Source organism: Symphalangus syndactylus, chromosome X (genome assembly GCF_028878055.3).
Source record: "Symphalangus syndactylus isolate Jambi chromosome X, NHGRI_mSymSyn1-v2.1_pri, whole genome shotgun sequence".
In the NCBI taxonomy this organism is placed as follows: Eukaryota; Metazoa; Chordata; class Mammalia; order Primates; family Hylobatidae; genus Symphalangus; species Symphalangus syndactylus.
Genome location: NC_072447.2, coordinates 157,719,544 through 157,739,819, shown reverse-complemented (window position 1 = coordinate 157,739,819; position 20,276 = coordinate 157,719,544). Strand labels below are relative to the sequence as shown.

Sequence of the window (20,276 nt, the reverse complement as noted above, 5' to 3'; positions counted from 1 at the left end):
CAGAGTATGAACACCAATAAATAAATGTAACAGGTATGGTCACCCTCATTTTCAATCCAGAATATTTTGTAGCATGAATAAGGGACTCCCACTTGCAGTACTTTATTTGAGGTCTGGATTTCTAATCTCTAAATACACTTATGTGTAAAATATAATGATGACTGCAGAGTCGTTGGTAATATGTTTCTACACAACAACAATGGTACAGCAAGTCTCACTAAATACTTGCTAACACAAACTATCCTTTTTTCTTTATTCCTCCATGTCCAAAAGATGAGTGAGGATCTACATTAATCACTTCTGTGTCTTATAAAGAATATGAGAACTCTTCAGTCATCCTTGCAAATTGGATTATCCAAAATATTAGGAAATGACCACCATTATTGAAAAAATGGTACTAATAAAAGACAACAGCTATAAAAATAGTAAATAAAGTTAAGAAATCACTTCTAGAAGCAGCTGTATCATCTTTTTCTGTGAAAGAAAGGTGAGCATAGAAAAGAACCTTGAATTTATGAAGGCTATGAAAACTAGGCACATAATCAGAGTGGGATGATTCTCTAAGCTTTCATAATACAATATTATACTTCCACAGTTTTCTCCCCAACTTTCTAGAATGTTAATAAGTGACAGAATTGTCAAGACTAGCATGTTCAACTGTCATTTTCACCTTATGGATGAAATTCTGGAGCCAAAAAAATCTATTGTTATTTGTGAGTAACTAAAGAAGGTATTGGAAAGAGTTTTGAAAGACAAGAATGAACATTTCAAATAGCTAACAGGGCTTTCTTTATTTCATCTAACAGAGAAACCATTTATGGGAGGATGTGGTATTTCACTTCAGACTTCTCCAGAGGTGACACTGCATACACCAAGCTAGCTCTGGATCGGCACACTGACACTACCTATTTTCAAGAGCCCTGTGGGTAGGTGGATTAGACTTTTACAGTGTAAGATCTTTATATGTGATAGTCTTGAGTGGTTTCTTAATTATTTTCCATTCTGTTTGAACCAAGATCATATCTGCTGCTGTGGATTTGTATGACTTTCTTTCTCTTCCCCTAGAAACATGATCATTTTGAAATACCTTAACTCAGTTTTTAGATTCTGTATTAGGCCATTCTTGCATTGCTATAAATAAATAAATACCTGAGACTTGGTAATTTATAAAAAAAAGAGATTTAATTGTCTCATGGTCCTGCAGGCTATACAGAAAGCATAACAGCATCTTCTTCTGGGGAGGCCTCAGAGAGCTTCCAATCATGGTGGAAGGTGAGCGGGGAGCAAACAGTTCACATGGCAAAAACAGGAGCAAGTGAGAGAGAGTCAGGGAGGAGGTGCCACACAATTTTAAACAGCCAGCTGTCACAGGAACTCACTCACTATCTGAAGACAGCACCAAGCCATCAGTTATCCACCTCCATGACCTAAACACTTCCACCAGGCCCTACCTCCAGCATTGGAGATTACAATTCAACATGAGATTTTGGTGGGGATAAATATCCAAACTATATCAGACTCCTAGGAATAAAATAGTTTTAAGTGATTGAAAACTCATCTTACTATATAAATGGAGTCCTAATTTTGTTAATTATTAAAATGTAATTTTACATTTTTCAAAGTAATTATAAATTATCCCCCAAAAAGTATTGCCTAACCATTAGTTTTGGGATTTGTACAGATTTCTTGCATTTAGTTATTAACATATTGTAAAATGGTCGTCATGCAAACACAGCTGCTTTGAGTATGGCATTAAGAAGAATTTGAATCTGATTTACAAGAAGTTGGAGAGGAGGAATGATGGAAGAATAACTTCTTCACATGGAATAAGATGCTTTTGAGCCAAAGATGATACATACTATACTCAGTTTTCCTACCATTTGCTCTTCAGTAGAGGCACCTCTGTGGTTATTCTGTGTTCTTGATCTTGCTTCTGCATATAGATGGTGAGCCTGAGACACAAAGATATGAGTAAAATGAGTGCACATAGATTTATGGAGACTATATGAGAGGATGATAATATGCAATTGCTCATGGTTACACTGATTTCCTTTAAGGGTTTGTAACTTAAGAATGTTTGATTCAGGGAAGGAAGAACAAAGCAGCTTTTAGATATCCTGATAAATGTTATCAACATATGGAGAGATCAACAACCCTGCATCCTCATTCTAGTGGATACAGAAGGAAAAAAAGAGGAAATGGGATAAGAAGCAGCTGTACAGGGGTTGAGGTTCAAATACTGACTAGCTCTTCCCATTATGACCAACACCAGAGATAAACAACTGTTTGTGGCTTTAGTTTAATTGTTTGTAATCAATGGCAAGGACCAAGTAGATTAGCAGTATGGTAATAGCACTTAAGAATTCAGGCTATGGCATCAACCAGACCCAGATTTGCATCCCAGCCTCAACATGTATTAGATTTGTGATCTTGGACAAGTAACTTAATTTCTCTGTGCTTCAGTTTCCTCATCTGTAAAATGGGACTAGTAATAAAACCTATCCATTAGCATTGCTAAGGAATTAAATTATATGATCATACTGCCTGACACAAACTAAGTGTTCAATAAATATTAGCTATAATTTTCATCATTTTATTCATTTTAATCACCATCTTCATTGTTATATGCTTTGCTCTCTCTAAAGCTACCTTTGCTCTAGATCTCATCCTTTCCAGCCTTCTTGGGGATTTCTCTCTCCTCTATCTTCAGCCTTTCCATACCTATTGACTCCTTCTTATCAGCCTCCCATATCTTAATTCTCTATTTTTGTACTTCCTTGGACTCTATCTCCGTTTAGCTACAGCCATGTTTTTTCCTTCCACTTCATGGATAAGATTATTAAAAGAATAACAGCTACATTCAATATATTTTCATTCTCACTTCCCATTTACTCCTCAAACCCATAGGCATCTAGTTTTCCCAACCCACCCCTCACTGCAATTAAAGTTACTCTCTCTAACGTCACCAGCAACTAATTGTCATATCCAGTGTGTACTGTCATCTTACTTGATCCCTGAGACATACCATTAACCACTACTAAATTTCTTAAATATTCCTTCTTTCCTAGTTTTCTTCCTATATATCTGACCATTTTTCCTCAGCCTCCTTTGCTGGCTTCTTTTGTCTGCTTCCTAAATATTATTGTTCCTCAAGGTTTTCTCCTTATCCCTCTTTTCTTACTTGAAATGATCTCTCCAAATGACCTCTTCCATGCTCTTGGCTTTAGCTATCACTTGTAACAAAATCCACCTCTCTTCCTTAAACATCTTTAACTGGTAACTAAATAACCCTGACCTAGAAGTTTCACAGAAATTTCAATATGGCCAGGCTTACCTTTCTCTTTTTAATTGTATTTATATTATATTAGATTGTCCTTGATTTTACTCCTTCTATCTTTTTATTTCTTATTTTAATTTGCTTTTTACTTTTTCTTAGTTTTGCGTATTTGATTAAATTATTATTAATTTTATTTTCCCTCATAAATTTGAAAATTCTACCTTAGTTTTCCAGTCAATTAATAGTCACCTTACCTTTCCCTGTTAACATATTCAGACATATATGATTAGCTGTGCTAACATGCCTCTAAACTGAACTCCTTCCTCAACCTCTCATACTTCCTCATTATCATTCAATAGCATATCTGTCTGTAATCTCGGTCTTAGTAAATAGCATTATCATTTTTCAGGTGCCCAAGTGAGAAACCTGGAGTTATTCTAGATTCTTGCCTGTCCTTCAGTTATCAAATTCTGCTACTTCTACCTCGGTATCTCTCAGGTGTGTCTTCTTCTCTATAACGCCCCTTTTTGAGTTCAAGCTCTCAGTATTTTTCTTTACTATTTCAGTTATTCAAGTTGGTTTCCAAGTTTTTTGTCACGTTGCTTCTCACCAGTCCATGTTCCACACTATCAACATAATGGACTCTTTAAAATATGGATATGGCCGTAGAGTTTCACAGTTTAAAATCATTTTGTGGTTCTCTGTGCTATGCCAATAGGAACTTCTTACTCCTTGTTGTTTTACGTTGGTATCTTTGGTCATGCTTTCTCTCCGCCTAGAATGCCTTCTTCTCATCTCAATCTCCTTCTACTCCAATTCTTGCTCATTCTTTAAGATTAGTCAAAACAATTTTCATTCTTCTCCAAAACATTTCTTTATACAACACCCCACTAGAACAGATCATTCCTTTGTTTATGACCCCACTATATCTTGTATGCAACTTTATTATAATACCTATCATATTTTATTTGGTATTTATTTGCTTTAGCTCTCTTACTAGACTATGAGCTTCTTGAAAATATAGGTTATATATTATTCATGCCTGTATTCCCAGGGCCCAGCACATATAAGCTTCAATATATGTTAGATATGTTTAGAAGAAACCTCTAGTGGCATTAATATTTCAAAACACAAAAAAGTACAACTGCCTATGAGGGAAAAACAATTAGGAAATGAAAAGAAAATGACAAGTAGGTTCAGTAATCATTTTATATATAATTTCTAGAATTTTGATATGTTCTCTCTTCCACTGAACAGAAGAATTTTCTTTTCTCTCTTTAGCATTCAAGTGTTTCATTGTCTTAAGCATGAAGGAACTGGTGGCAGGACACTGCTAGTAGATGGATTCTATGCAGCAGAACAGGTACTTCAAAAGGCACCTGAGGAATTTGAACTCCTCAGTAAAGTGCCATTGAAGCATGAATATATTGAAGATGTTGGAGAATGTCACAACCACATGATTGGGATTGGGCCAGTCTTAAATATCTACCCATGGAATAAAGAGCTGTATTTGATCAGGTGAGTACCAAAGAACTATCCCCAATTGTAATATATTTGCCAAAGATTAGCCTTCTAACATAACAAAAATCCCTAAGATTCTTATATCTGCTACATTTTAATCTTGCTTTCCCATAGCTTTTTATTATCAAACAGTTTGTATTCTTCTTATAATTCCCATGGAATAATAAATAGCCACCAACCAAAGAATACTAGGTTTATTTTGGGGGTGGGGCCAAATATTAGAGGTAGTATTTTTTAAATGAAAACATTATTAAATGAAAAAGTTATTGAATTATCCTCAGTGACCAAACAGCTAGGTTACCCAACAACATTTATGTATCTAGCCCAGATTTATGCAAAGCTCTTGACCAGGGTATTCAATTGACTACTGATATCACAACTTAGATATATTTTTTTTTATTATTATACTTTAGGTTTTAGGGTACATGTGCACAATGTGCAGGTTTGTTACATATGTATCCATGTGCCGTGTTGGTTTGCTGCACCCATTAACTCGTCATTTAGCATTAGGTATATCTCCTAATGCTGTCCCTCCCCCCTCCCCCCAACCCACAATAGTCCCCGGAGTGTGATGTTCCCCTTCCTGTGTCCATGGGTTCTCATTGTTCAATTCCCACCTATGAGTGAGAACATGCGGTGTTTGGTTTTTTGTCCTTGCGATAGTTTACTGAGAATGATGGTTTCCAGTTTCATCCATGTCCCTACAAAGGACATGAACTCATCATTTTTTGTAGAATATAAAACATATCATATTCAAACGTGAACTCATCACTTCCACTCATTTTAAACCTACTTCTCCACTTATTTTCCCATTTTCATTGAATGATACCACCATCCACTAAGTTTCCCAAGCAATAAACCAAACATCATATTTAATTTTTCCCTCTCCCTTATATTACATAACCAGTCTTATCAACTCAATCTCCTATATTTTTCTCAAACTATCCCCTGCTTTCTATCTACAATGCCTCTTCTTGCAGTGAGAACACTCTTCTTTCCCATGGCTAAAGTTGTAACTGACGTCCTTGCTTCCATTGTGAGCCCTCTTCCATTAATTTTTCATGCTGTAGCTAGAACATTCTTTCTGAAACACAAGTCTTATCTTTTGCTCGCATGTTAAGATCCTTCTAAACCTCCCCAGTGTCCTTCAGAGAAAGACTAGAATCCTTCCTTATGGCTTTTAAGGTTCTGTATGATCTGATCCCTTCTTACTCTTCTAGCATGTAATTCATGTTTTCCATACATTCTTCCCTAGCTATACCAAACTGCTTTGGGTTTCTGGAGCCAATTATTTTGCATCTTGCAGCCAAGCTTTTTCTATGCATTTTTGCAGATGGATTACCCCTCCTGCTTCTGCTTAGTCCAAGCAACCTGTTACTGTGCGTTAGTTCAGTTTACTCAGCAAATATTTCATGAGCATCTACCAAGAGTCATGCTCTGTTCTTGACACTGCAGATGAAACTGTACGCACAATAGACAAAAATTCCTGGCCATCTTGGAATTCTCATTATAGTGACAAGAGAGTAATTAAAAATAAATAAGCAAATATATAATATATCAAATGGTGATAAGTACTAGGGAAAAACAAAAAAGCAGGGAAGGAGATATGGGTTGAAGAGGCAGGGTGAAGATAGCTGTAAAACTTGACATACTACAAAGAGTATAGGCTTTGTAATCAGAAGGAGTTCAGTGTGAAATCCTGACTGCCATTTATTGATTTTTGGCCTTGGACAAGTCACTTAACCTGCTAGTCATGAGTTTCCAGTTACAATAATAATACCTTCTGTGCCCATTTGTTGTGAAGTTAAAAATAAATTGTTATCCTTACCTTTACCCCTGGCTTGTAGTAGGAACTGTGTAAATATTAATTTACTTCCGTTGGATAAGTTCCTCTGGGAAACTCTCCCTCTGTTGTCTCTCATATATCTAAGTGCCTAAAACAATGAGTAGTAACTCAGTATTTTCCCAATATTTTATTATGAACATTTCTAAACATACAGAAAAGTTGAAAACATTTAACACAGAAAAGCTATAGACTTACATCTAGATTCTACCATTAAGATATTTCTATAGTTCCACTCATGTTACTGCAAAACACACGACTTCATTATTTTTTATGGTTGCATAGTATTCCATGTAAATGTAAAATGTAGATGGGTAGATGCCCAGTAGTGAGATTGCTGGATCAAATGGTAGTTCTGTGTTTAGTTCTTTGAGAAATCTCCATACTGTTTTCCATAAATGTGATAATTTACATTCCCACTAACAGTGCATAAGCATTACTTTTTTCTCCACATCCTCACCAACATCTGTTGTTTTTTGATTTTTAAATAATAGCTATTCTGACTGGTGTAAGATAGTATTGTGTGGTTTTAATTTGCATTTCTCTGATAATTAGTGATATTGAGCATCTTTCATATGTTTGTTGGCCACTTGTATGTCTTTCAAAAAACACCCATTCATGCCCTTTGCCTACTTTTTAATGGCGTTACTTGTTTTTTTGTTTTTTTTTCTTGTTGAGTTGTTGGAGTTTCTTGTAGATTCTGGATATTAGCCTTTGTTAGATACATAATTTGCAAATATTTTTTCTCATTAGGTAGGTTTACTCTGTTGATTGTTTCTTTTGCTGTGTGGAAGGTTTGTAGCTTAACTGAGTCCCGTCTGTTTATTTTTGTTTGTGTTGCATTTGCTTTTGAGGACCTGGTCATAAATTCTTTGCCTAAGCCAGGCCAATGTCCAGAAGAATTTTTCCTACATTTTCTTACAGGATTTCTACAGTTTCATGTCTAAAATATAAATCTTTAATCCATCTCGAGTTAATTCATGTATATGGTGAGAGATAGGGGTCCAGTTTCATTCTTCTGCATATGGCTAGCCAGTTTTCCTAGCACCATGTATTGAAGAGGGTGTTCTTTCCCTATTGTTTAATTTTGTCAATATTGCAGATCAGTTGTTAATAGGTACTTTATTTCTGGGTTCACTATTCTGTTCCGTCGGTCTATATGTCTATTTTTATACCAATATCATGACGTTTTGGTTACTATAGCCTTGTAGTATAATTCAAAGTCAGAATGTAATACTTCAAACTTTGTTCTTTTGGCTTAGGATTGGTTTGGCCATTCAGACTCTTCTTTTGGTTTCATATGAATTTTACGTTTTTTTAAATTATGTGAAAAATTGTGTTGGTAATTTGATAGAGACTGCGTTGAATCTGTAAATTGCTTTGAGCAGTGTGGTCATTTTAATAATATTGATTCTTTTGATCCATGAGCATGGGATGTTTTTTCATTTATTTGTGTCATACACAATTTTTTCATCAGTGTTTTGTAGTTCCTCTTGTAGAGATCTTTCACCTCCTTGATTAAATGTATTCCTAGGTGTTTTATTTTTTGTGGCTATTGCAAATGGGTTCTTCATTTGGTTCTTAGCTTGAATGATATTGGTGTAGAGAAATGCTACTGTGTTTTGTACATTGATTTTGTATCCTGAAACTTTACTGAAGTTCTTTATCAAGGCTAGGAATCTTCTGGAAGAGTCTTTTGGAGTTTTATTGTACACTATTTGGGGTTTTCAACATAATGGGGTATTTTTTTCTCCTTTATAATATGTATGCCTTTCATTTCTCTCTCTCTCTCTCTCTCTCTGTGTGTGTGTGTGTGTGTGCACGTGTATGTGTGTGTGCATGTGTTATTGCACTAGCTGGGACTTCCAGGACTAACAGTGAATAGTAGTGGTGAGAAAGGACATCCTAGACTTATTTCTGATTTTAGGGGAAAATTACTCAGTGGTTCACTGTAGGTTTTCCATGGATAGCCTTTATTAGAGTAAGGAAATTTCCTTCTATTCCTAACTTGTTGGGAATTTTATCATTAATTAATATTGAATTTTGTTGAATGCCTTTTCTGCATTTATTTATATGATCATTTGATGTTGCTTATTTAGTGTGACAACATGATAAAATACATTGATTGATTTTTGAATGTTGAACCAACTTTGAATACCTGGGATAAACTCCACTTGATCTTGATGCATTATCTTTTTTATACATTGCTAGAGTTGATTGGCTAATATCTTAGTAAGAATATTTGTACCTATGTTTATGTGAGATATTGCTATTTTGTTTTTTCCTTGTAATATCTTTGTCTGAGTTTGGTATTAGGATGATGCTATCCTCATAATATGAGTGGGGTCATTTTCTCTCCTTAATTTTCTGAAAGAGACTGTAAAATTTGTATTACATCTTACTTAAATGTTTGATAGAATTCATGAGTGAAATTGTCTGGCCTGGAGTTCTCTTTCTTGAAAAGTTTTAAATTACAGATTCAGTTTCTTTAATAGATGTCAGGCTATTCAGATTATCTACTTTTCTTTGAATTAGTTTTTTTTTTTTTTTTTTTTTTTTTTTTTACCATGTGGGTTTAAGAAACTGGTTCATGTAAGTTATCAAATATATAGGCATAGATTGATTGTAGTATTCCCCCTCTTATTCTTTTAGTGAGAACATTCAAAATCATCTCTTCTAGCTATTTTGAACTATACAACATATTATTGTTGACTATTGTGACCTCATTGTGCAAGAGAACACCAGAACTTAATCCTCCTATCTAACCATAACTGTAACTTTGTACCCAGTGACCAACCTCTTCCCATCTCTCCTTCCCTCCTCGCCTCCCCTGCCTCTGGTAACCACTGTTCTACTCTCTACCTCTATAACATCAACTTTTAAATTTATATTTGTTTTATTTTTACTTTTTATTTTTGTGGTTACATAGTAGGTGTATATATTTATGGGTTAGATGAGATGTTCTAATATAGGTATGCCGTATGTAATAATCACATCAGGGTAAAAATGGGGTATCCATCTCCTCAAGCATTTATCTTTGTATTACAAACAACCAAATTATACTCTTTTGGTTATTTTAAAAGTACGATTAAATTATTTTTTTTACTATAGTCTCCCTGTTGTGCTAGCAAATACTAGGCCTTATTCATTCTTTCTAACTATTTTTTGTACCCATTAACCTTCCCCACTTCCTCCTCACCCTCCCACTAACCTTCCCAGCCTCCCTTCTACTCTCTATCTTCATTTCAATTATTTAAGTTTTAGCTCACACAAATAAGTGAGAACATGCAAAAAGTTTGTCTTTCTCTGCCTGGCTTATTTCACCTAATGTAATGTCCTACAGGCTTATCCATGTTGTCACACATGACAGGATCTCATTATTGTTTATGGCTGAATAGTACTCCATTGTGCATATGCACCACATTTTCTTTATCCATTCATCTGTTGATGGACACTTAGGCTGATTCCACATCTTGGCTATTGTGAATAGTGCTGCAGTAAACATGGGTGTGTTAGTCAAGGTTCTCCAGAGAGACAGAACCAATAGGATATATGAGAGAGGATTTATGAGGTGTAGTTGGTTCAGATGATTATAGAGATGGAGAAGTCCCACGATAGGCCATCTGCAAGCTGGAGAACCGAAGAAGCTGGTAGCATGATTCACTCCAAGTCTGGAAGCCTCCGAACTAGGGAAGCTGAGAGTACAGACCCCAGTCTGAGTCCAAAGGCCTAAGAGCCCACAGGAGGCTGTGGATGCAAGTCCCAGAGTCCAAAAGTGGAAGAAACTGGAGTCTGATGTCCAAGGACAGGAGGAGGAAAGGCATCTGGCTCCAGAAGGGAGACAGAATGAGCAGAGAGAGAGAATTCCTCCTCTTCTGTCTGTTTGTCCCAACCAGGCTCCCAGCTAATAGGACAGTGCATGCCCACATTGAAAGTGGATCTTACCTGTTGCAGTCCACTATCTCACACACCACGCTCCCCTGGAAACACCCTCACAGACACACCCAGGAAACAATGCTTCAACAGCCATCTTGGCATCCCTCAATCCAGTCAAGCTGACCTGTAAATTGAACCATCACCATGAGAGTGCAGGTATCTCTCCAACATACTGATTTCATTTCCTTTTAATATATCCAGTAGTGAGTTCTTGGGATCATATGCTAGCTCTATTTTTAATTTTTTGAGGAACCTCAGTACTGTTGTCCATATTGCCTGTACTAGTTTACATTCCCGTCAACAATGTATAAGATTTCCCCTTTCTACACATCTTCACCAGCATATGTTGCTTCTTTAACATAAAGAGTGTAAAATCACTGTATTAGAAAGTTTAACTAATCAGTCACAAATGAACAGCATTTTTGAGCACTAAACAGAGGATTAAAATAATTTCCAAACACTAGAGAAAATTATTGAAAACTCTAATATTTTAGGCTTAAAGTATCATTACCTTCATGAAAGCAAAAATCCTATAGATGATATTTTCTAATATATATATATTCAAAGTACTATGAAATTATAATAGAAATCATCAATTAAAATGTAACAAATAAGTAATATCTAACCACGGGCAAATTTCTTTTAAGGATCACTTTATTATATTTTATGTTATTAAATTAAATTTTAATTTTTTAAATTATTATGGGTAAATAATAGTTGTATATATTTATGGAGTGCATGTGATGTTTTGATACAGGCATACAATATGTAATGATCAAATCAGGATAATTGAGGTATCTATCATTTCAACCCTTTATTATTTCTTTGTGTTAGGAACACTCCAATTCTACTCTCTTAGTTATTTTTAAATATGCAATAAGCTATTGCTAACTATAGTTGCCCTATTGTGCTGCCAAATACTAGATCTTATTCATTCTCTCTGTGTTTGTACATACTAACCATCCTTACTTTCAGCCTATTTTTTGTCTTTTTAATGATAGCCATTGTAACTGGGGTGAGGTGATATTGTGGTTTTGATTTGCATTTCCCTAATGATTAGTGATGTGGAGCATTTAAAAATATACCCATTTGCCATTTGTCTACCTTCTTTGGAGAAATGTCTATTCAGAACTTTTGTCCATTTTTAAGGGAATATGTCTTTTTTGGTTATTGAGTTTGAGTTCCTTATATACTCTGGGTATTAATCTCTTGTAGATGCATAGTTTGCAAACATTTTCTCACATTCTGTGAGTTATCTCTTCACTCCGTTGATTGATTGTCTCTTAGAAATTTTCAAATTACAATACATTGTTATTAACTATAGTCACCATGTGGAAAAGTAGATCACTTGAACTTATTCCTCTGATCTAAAATTATGTATCCTTTGAGCAACATATCCCCAACCACCCAACCACTACTCCACAACCCACCAGCCTCTAGTACCCACCATTCTGCTATTTCTATGATATCAACTTTTTTTTTTTTTACATTACACATATGAGTGAGATCATGCAGTATTGATATTTCTGTGCCTGGCTTATTTTCACTTCATGTTCTCCAGGTTCATCCATGTTGTCACAAATGACAGGACTTTCTTCTTTTTCAAGGATGAATAGTATTCCACTTTTTATACATACCACATTTTCTCTAGATACACTCCCATGTATTCTGCCTAGATTGATTTTATATCTTGGCTATTGTGAGTATTTCTGCAAAGAACATGGAAGATATCTCTTGGACATACTGATTTCATTTCCTTTGGGTATGTACCCAGTGGTGAGATTGCTGGATGATGTAGTAGTTCTACTTTTAGCTTTTTTTAGAAACCTCCATATTGTTTTCTATAATGGCTGTACTAATTCACATTCCCACCAACAGTGTGCAAGGGTTCACTTATCTCCACATCCTCATCAACATTGTTATCTTTTGTCTTTTTAATAATAGCCATCCTAAGGAGTATGAGATGATATGCCGTGGTGGTTTTAATTTGAATTTATCCGATTATTAGTGATGTTGAGCACTTTTTCATATACCTCTTGGCCATTTGTATGTCTTCTTTTGAGAAATGTCTATCCAGATCCTTTGCCCTTTTTTTAAATCAGGTTATTTGTTTTCTTACTATTGAGTTGTTTGAGTTCCTCAAATATTTTAGATATTAACCCCTTATCAGATGTATAGTTTGCAAATATTTTCTCCCATTCTGCAGGTTGTCTCTTCATTCTTTTGTTTCCTTTGCTGTGCAGAAGCTTTTCCGTTTGATGTAATTTCATTTACCTAGTTTTTCTTCCGTTGCTTATACTTTTGGATCACATCTAAAAAGTAATTGTACAGACCAATATCATAGAGTTATACCATATGTTTTCTTCTAGTAGATTTATGGTGTCAGGTCTTACATGTAAGTGTTTAATCCATTTTTAGTTGATTTTTGTATATGTTGTAGGAAAAGGGTCTAATTTCATTCTTCTGCATGTGGACATCCAGTTTTCCCAGCACCGTTTATTGAATGTATAAGAGTTCTTTTCTCTCCACATACTTGCCAACATCTGTTATTTTTGGTCTTTGTAATAACAGCCATTCTACAATGGCCATATTCCCATACTGTGGGTTGTTTCTTCACTCTGTTGATTGTTTCCCTTGCCTCACAGAAACTCTTTAGTTTAATCCAGTCTCATTCGTCTATTTCTGGGTTTTGTTTCCTGTGCTTTTGGTGAATAAAATCTTTTTTCCCAGAGCATTATCCTGGAGAGTCATCCCGAAGTTTTCTTCTAGCATTTTTATAATTTCTATAGCTCCTCCAAGGTCACACACCTGAACTGAGATTGTAATGGTGATCTATCTGAAAGCCTATTTATCTACCTATCTGAAAGCCCATCAGCTTTCACTTACACCACAATACACAAATCCATCAAATGCATCGTCCGCTCAATTATGGAGCTCTCTTGGGAAATACTTGTCTGTCAGCTAAGAAGAAGGATAACTTTGTTAAATCTTCCTAGCTTTTCTTGTCAGATGAATGCCTTCTTTATTTGCTTTCCCCTACTCCCAGGTCTCTCTTGCTTCATATCAAAGCAGGAAAAAAAGGAAAAACTGCACAATAATATGATGGCATCACTTTGTGCCAAAGTCCAGAAATAGTCTTATTCTAATCCAAAGTATTGCACAACCATTTTGCTTATGTGTAATAGACTTTTCCTGCTACTTTCTCTGTTGGCTTTAGAAAACACCACCATCTAATATAAATAGTGAATACCAAATTCCATGTAAACTTGGACAAATCACAAGGTCTTATCATTATTTTCCTTATGTATAAATTAAGATAATAACAGCTGTACTACTTACCTCACGTGGCTATCATACAGAGGGTCAATGAGATAGTGTATATGGAAACATTTCTAAGCTGCAAATCTCAGTTTGAAGTCAAAAGATTACAAGTGTGATCTGTAAAAATGTTGCTCTCATGAACAAGTGTACACAAGAATTACAATCATTTTTCTGTTCTCTGGTATAAACAATGAGTTAAAGAATTAAGGACCCCTGATTTAAAAACCTCTCTGCTACATATGAACTCTGTGGCAGGTCTCTAAGTTTCAGTTGCCTTAAATGTAAAAGGAGGTTAATAACACCTTTCCTTCTGGGATGATGAAATAAGTAAATTAAATAATATTTTTGCAAATGCCTAACCCGGCACTAGAAGTTTCTGGAAATGACAATGGGTGTCAGTAGCCTGGTGAAGACTGTGCTTCCTCACTCCATTCTCCCTCCAGGCATGGCTCCTTGAAGCCTGGGAGGATGGACTATTATATTCTTTTTCTTTCTTTCTTTTTTTTTTTTTTTTTCTTTGAGACAGAGTCTCGCTCTGTCGCCCAGGCTGGAGTGCAGTGGTGTGATCTTGGCTCACTGCAGCCTCCGCCACCCAGGTTCAAGTGATTCTCCTGCCTCAGTCTCCCAAGTAGCTGGGACTACAGGTGCGTGCCACCACACCTGGCTAATTTTTTTGTTGTTTTGTTTTGTTTGTATTTTTAGTAGAGATGGGGTTTCGCCATGTTGGCCAGGCTGGTCTCGAACTCCTGACCTCAGGTGATCTGCCCGCCTCAGCCTCCCAAAGTGCTGGGATTACAGGCGTGAGCCATCGCGCCCGGCCTATTTTTTCATTTGATTCTTGCGGTAGCCCTGTGAGATCAGCTAAGCAGATGTTATTATTGCTCATTTTATATGCAACAAAACTAACAATGTTGGCTCTGATTGCGCCATGTACTATCTAACACTAAGGAATATTGCCTGAGATGTCCAAAAATGGCACCATTGGATGTTAATTTATCTTTGGAAAGAACATCTTTGGCAGTATCTAGTAAATCTGAGCGTACACATACCTTATGATCCATAAGTTCCATTCTTAAGTTTACTTCAAACAGGAGTGAATATATTTGTTCACCAAAAGACATGTAGTAGAATGTTCATAACAGCACTGTTTGTAGTAGTTCCAAACCAGAAATTACTCATATGTCCATCAACAGTAGAATGGATAAACTGTGGTGTGATCATGCAATCAACTTCCATATAGCACCAATAAACTATTGCTAAGCAATGATGAAACTCCTAAACACAATATTAAATGAAAGAAGCCAGACACAAATGAATACATATTGTGACTGCAATTATATAACGTTTTATATAAACAGGCAAAACTAATCTTTGGTGATAGAAGTCAGGATGGTAGTGACCCTTGGGTTGGGGGATGGGCGTTACTGGAAAGGGGCATAAGGGAGGGTTCTGGGGTTCTGGTAATGATCTGTTTATTGACCTGGGTGCTAGTGATATGGATGCGATTACATCATGAAAATTCATCAAGCTTACGATTTGTGTACTTTTCCGTAATGTATACTATACTTCACTAAAAAGTTAATTTGCCTTAGGCAAAACAGAAACCCATGATCTTAGGCCAGGTTTTTCAGTGGCTTCCCATGGTACTCAGAATAAAATCCAAAGTCCTTACCATGGCATGCATGGCAATATATACATGATCTAGCCCCTGGCTACCTCCTCCGCGTAATTTCTCCCACCATTATTCCCTTTGCTTACTCAGCTCCAGCCACATGACCTTCTTACTGGTCTGCAAACAGAATAAAACTCCATTCCACCCCAAGGCTGTGTTTTTGCTTTTCCCTTTGCCTGGAATGCTCTCCCCTCAGCTTGTTACATTGTTGGTCTCGTATCATACAGGTAACAGCTCAAATGTCGCTTCTTCAAAAAGTCCTCCACTTAACACTCCATGTGAAATAGATTTCCCAGTCACTCTTTATTATATAACACTATTATTTTTTCATAGCATTTATAACTAGCTGAAATTACTTTGTTTATGTGTTTATTACTTGTTTATCATCTATCTTCCTCAATAGAAGGTAAACTCTCCAAAGACTGAGGTCACGTCTGCTGTATTCGTCCTTGTATCTTTAATGCCTGACGCACTGCCTAGCATGTAGCTGGTGCGCATATAAATGTTGGGGTTGAATGAATGATTGAAGATCCCTGGGTGAATGGTCCACTAGGCTATAGCTTGGATTCCTCCCACAAAGGGAGACACTTGAGAAGTTGTAAGTCATCCTGTTAAAAGGAAAGCTTTGTTAGTACAACCTCTCTTGTCCACCCCACCTCAGCTTGGTGAGGAGAAAGCTCAGCGCTTTCCCCAGTGCTTCCATGAACTTTGGCCAGTAAAGACTTAAAATATCATATCATAAGATGAGAGAAACCAGTTGGAACTTAACTTCTATCCCGTATCCTTAGATTATTCAAAGAAAAATAAAACACGGTCAACAGGCAGTGGAACTCCTCACTCCAATGTGATATTCCTGAGAGAATATTGACTTATCGTCACTTCATCTCTGGGACAAGTATTGAACATAGGGGAAGCCTTATATAAAATTGTTCAGTAAACAAAAGATGTCTTTAAAGTGTGTTTGAGATCTTTTTTCTCATGATTCCATGTTAGGTACAACAACTATGACCGGGCTGTCATCAATACCGTTCCTTATGATGTCGTCCATCGCTGGTATACAGCACACCAGACTCTAACGACAGAGTTGAGGAGACCTGAGAATGAGTTTTGGGTCAAACTAAAGCCTGGCAGGGTGGGTCCTAATCTCTAAAGATGTCAAGCAAGCTTGTAATACTGAAGCAGTGAAGAACGGGTACTTACTTAATATGTGAGTCACGATGTTGCAAAGGAAAAAGAGAAAAGAGTCCTTGGTTTTGGTCGTGGTCCTGCTGCCCACTCACTGAATGCCCCGGAAGCAAGCCTCATCCCATCTCTAAGGCATCAGTGACTCTATTTGTATGATGAAGAGGTTTAACTAGATGACCCCCAAGGGTCCTTCCAGCTTCATGATTCCATAGTTTTTATTTTTGGTATTTCCTCTGGATGAAAAATATCTTCAGCTTAGCATAAAATGTCATGAGATAATTTAACCCTTTGAGAAAGGGTAGAATAAGAATTAAAGAAAAAGGAAAAGAAAGAAACCAATTATCCGATTTGCTTTGATAAGAGAGCAATTACTTGAGAAACAGAAGCTCCTCCAGTGCAGGGCCCATTACCTACTGTTGCCTCTGTAACTTCCATTTAGCCTACTACAGGGCTATACACGTCGTAGTTTCCAAAAGTTTGTTTAATTTCAAAAGAAAAATACCTCATTTAATGTAACCAGAGAACAACCTAAAGGTCATCTTTTAAATGATCTCTTCTGACTTAGGGTTCCTTTGGTCTGTCCTTCTTCTGACAGTGTTTTCTCTCTCTCTTTTTTTTTTTTTTTTGGCCCATTCACAGGTCCTATTTATAGACAACTGGCGTGTCCTACATGGCAGGGAATGCTTCACTGGCTACCGCCAACTCTGTGGCTGCTATTTAACAAGAGATGATGTATTAAGCACTGCTCGCCTCTTGGGGCTTCAGGCTTAAAATTGACAGCATCGGGATCATGAATACACCTGGCACCCTGGCTACCACAATTTCATATGGGCAGAATAATATTGTGTCAAACTCTACTTCAGATTGTCTCCTTATCCCATCCCACAAAATAGAATCTGTTCGTTTCTCTAGTAAGGGAGACTTGTTAGAGAGGGGGGACTCTGAGTTACCTAATGTCAGACATCTAGTGGGGCAGCTCTCTTCCTCATGTTATAACATGGATCCACTTGTTTTATGTAAACCTTTTAATATAATTTTGGTCAGTCTCCTTCAGAAATATAATCTCCATATTGATAGGAAAGCAATAATTGCCATGAGGTAACGATTTTTTTTCCCAAGTAGATCAGTTAGAAAGAAATGCATTCTAGAAATAACAAAAATCCTGATAAAGCAACGATTTGCAGAATTTTTGGTCTTAGGACACCTTAACACTCTTAAAAGCTATTGAAGGCCCCAAGGAGTTCTTGGGTGTGAGTTCTATCATCTATTGATACTAATTATTTTAGGTATTAAGACTGAGAAATATTTAAAACTCAGGAAGAACACAGAAGCACACATCCCTCAGCTATCAGAGAGATGACATAACCATATGTCATGTAGCCTCTGGAAAAGTCCTCCGTATCCTCATGAGATAATGAGAGGGGGAAAAAAAGCTACTATTGCCTTTGTAACTTCCACTTAGCCTACTACAGGGCTATGCACATCTTAGTTTCCAAAAGTCTGCTTAATTTCAAAAGAAAAATGCCTAATTGAATGTAACTCATCTTGGTGTTACTATACAAAATAATTTTTAATCTGCAGACCCACTAAAAGGGTCTCAGGGACTCCTCCAGGGGTCTTCAGACCATACTTTGAGAACCTATAGGCTAGCGACTACCTTGAGACGACAGTCATTTACCTAGGCCTATGGATTAAAGGGTTTAGCTGAAACCCTAGATTTTTCTCTGTAGTCTAATAGAACTCCAAACATTGTAAGAATTGCTTGGTAGCATAAGCTCAGGGATAAGGTGGGAATTCAGTTCAAATATAGTGTTATATCTTCCATACAAATCATCTCTATAGGAGTTAAATTAGGAAGTCACAACAGCGCCTGTTGAACAAACTCATCGGTGTGGTAATCCTATGAGGGATAATTGTAGAAAGGTTTTAGAGACTTGTGAGGTTCCATATGATAATTCTTTACACACACACACACACCCCCACAAGAGAAAGTACACAGGGCTATTCTGTAGTATTGTTCAGGGAAATCAGCATGATAGATGCTGTGCCTCCAAAGAGTTCTCTGGAGATTACTACCCAAACGTATATTTTGGCAATTTGGTGGTATTTAGGATGTAATATGTTTTCCTCCATTTCTGCTAATTTTCTCTCTCTCTCTCTCTCTCTCTCTCTCTCTCATAACATACTATACATGTTAATTGCCAAGATTTGAATGAGTCAAATTTAGTAGCTTGCTGCTTTTATTTTTCAAATGGCTTCTTTTATGTATTGGGGGGGCAGGGTATGAGGCTTCTTTCCCCTCAGCTTTCATTGAAAGTGAAGCTGTACAATAACCACATTGACCACTGTAGGATGATGAAAGAGAATATAGGCTAGGATGCACACAAGAGGGGGGAAAAGGCATTATTAGTGAAGATAGGAGTCACAAAGCAAAGCAAAGTCAGTATTCAGATAGAGAACAGAGCCTAATCTGATGTTTGCAGGGAGTTCCTAGATCACATTTGGCAATTTACACATTATTTTATTGACCTATCCAGTGCTCCAAAATGTGTTCCAAAATATTTTGGCATTTTATTTGTACTATATAGGAATCTTTAGGGGAGTCCATGAAATTTGTTTTCCTCTTAGGTCAAAGGACTGATAATTAACTTTGGTTCTTAAGGAGTATGCCCTTTAGCAATAAGAACAGCAATAACATTTTACCCTGCAGTTTTTTCTCTATACCTACTGTTATGCACTCCTAAAATATGTCATCATTAGTCTTCATGAGGATGTTTACCATTTTTGAAGTTTTGCGTAAATTAGCCTTGAAGATTACACTATAACTGAGGTCATCAGCATTGACTTATGGCCAGCAAAGGACATGCTCATGGCCCTGGAGAGATGAGGACACAAAACAAATCAATTTCCCCACTTACTGAAGGACTCCCCTTACCTTCTGTCTCTGCTGAGACCTTGACCCGTTAATTATTTTACTCTCCTTTTTGGAAATTTGCAACCAGTCCTTCTCAACAATGTACTCCCTTTAGTACATTGAAGAAAAAGAGAAGGGAATTATTTGGGTCCTGATCACGATGCATTGAAAACTTCCTATGTGAGATGTGTCTGTTTTTACATCTCTTCCAGGTGTCCCTGAGTATATAAGCATGGGTCTATGTCTACCAAGCTCACTGCAGAGTTACTTTTACCTTTTGCTATGGTGGAATGGGATCTGTAGGGTCAGGAACACAGCACCTAACACAGTGTCTTATGGATAGTAGTTTTTTATAATACACATGTGTTGGAAGAATAAATGAATGAGTCCTTTTCAAACAAATTCACCAGAAGTTACCACATTCTCTGTATGTATGTCCTTATTCGTTTGGCATTTAGCTGACACTGACTTTTGTTTGCTTTCATCTAGAGTGACCAACTATCCTCTTGTGCCCAGAACTACAGGACTTTCCATTTTAAAACTAGGAGAGTCCCACACAAACCAGGACTGTTGGTCAGTCACTGTACCTTCTTGCTGCTAGATATGT

At 36.6% G+C, this 20,276-nt stretch overlaps 1 protein-coding gene across 5 annotated transcripts in view; it reads left to right on the top strand.

Annotated features, from left to right (window-relative positions):
- Positions 1-20,071, top strand: part of TMLHE (trimethyllysine hydroxylase, epsilon) — a 95,110-nt gene extending 75,039 nt beyond the window's left edge. For all 5 annotated transcript variants that reach the window (XM_055269460.2, XM_063634656.1, XM_063634659.1 and 2 more), the window contains 4 exons: positions 807-926; positions 4,559-4,795; positions 16,564-16,702; positions 17,395-20,071. In XM_055269460.2, coding sequence (XP_055125435.1) covers positions 807-926; positions 4,559-4,795; positions 16,564-16,702; positions 17,395-17,526 — 628 coding nt within the window. In that variant the 3' untranslated portion in view covers positions 17,527-20,071. The remainder of the gene's footprint in view (positions 1-806; positions 927-4,558; positions 4,796-16,563; positions 16,703-17,394) is intronic.
- The last annotated feature ends 205 nt before the right edge of the window (positions 20,072-20,276 follow it).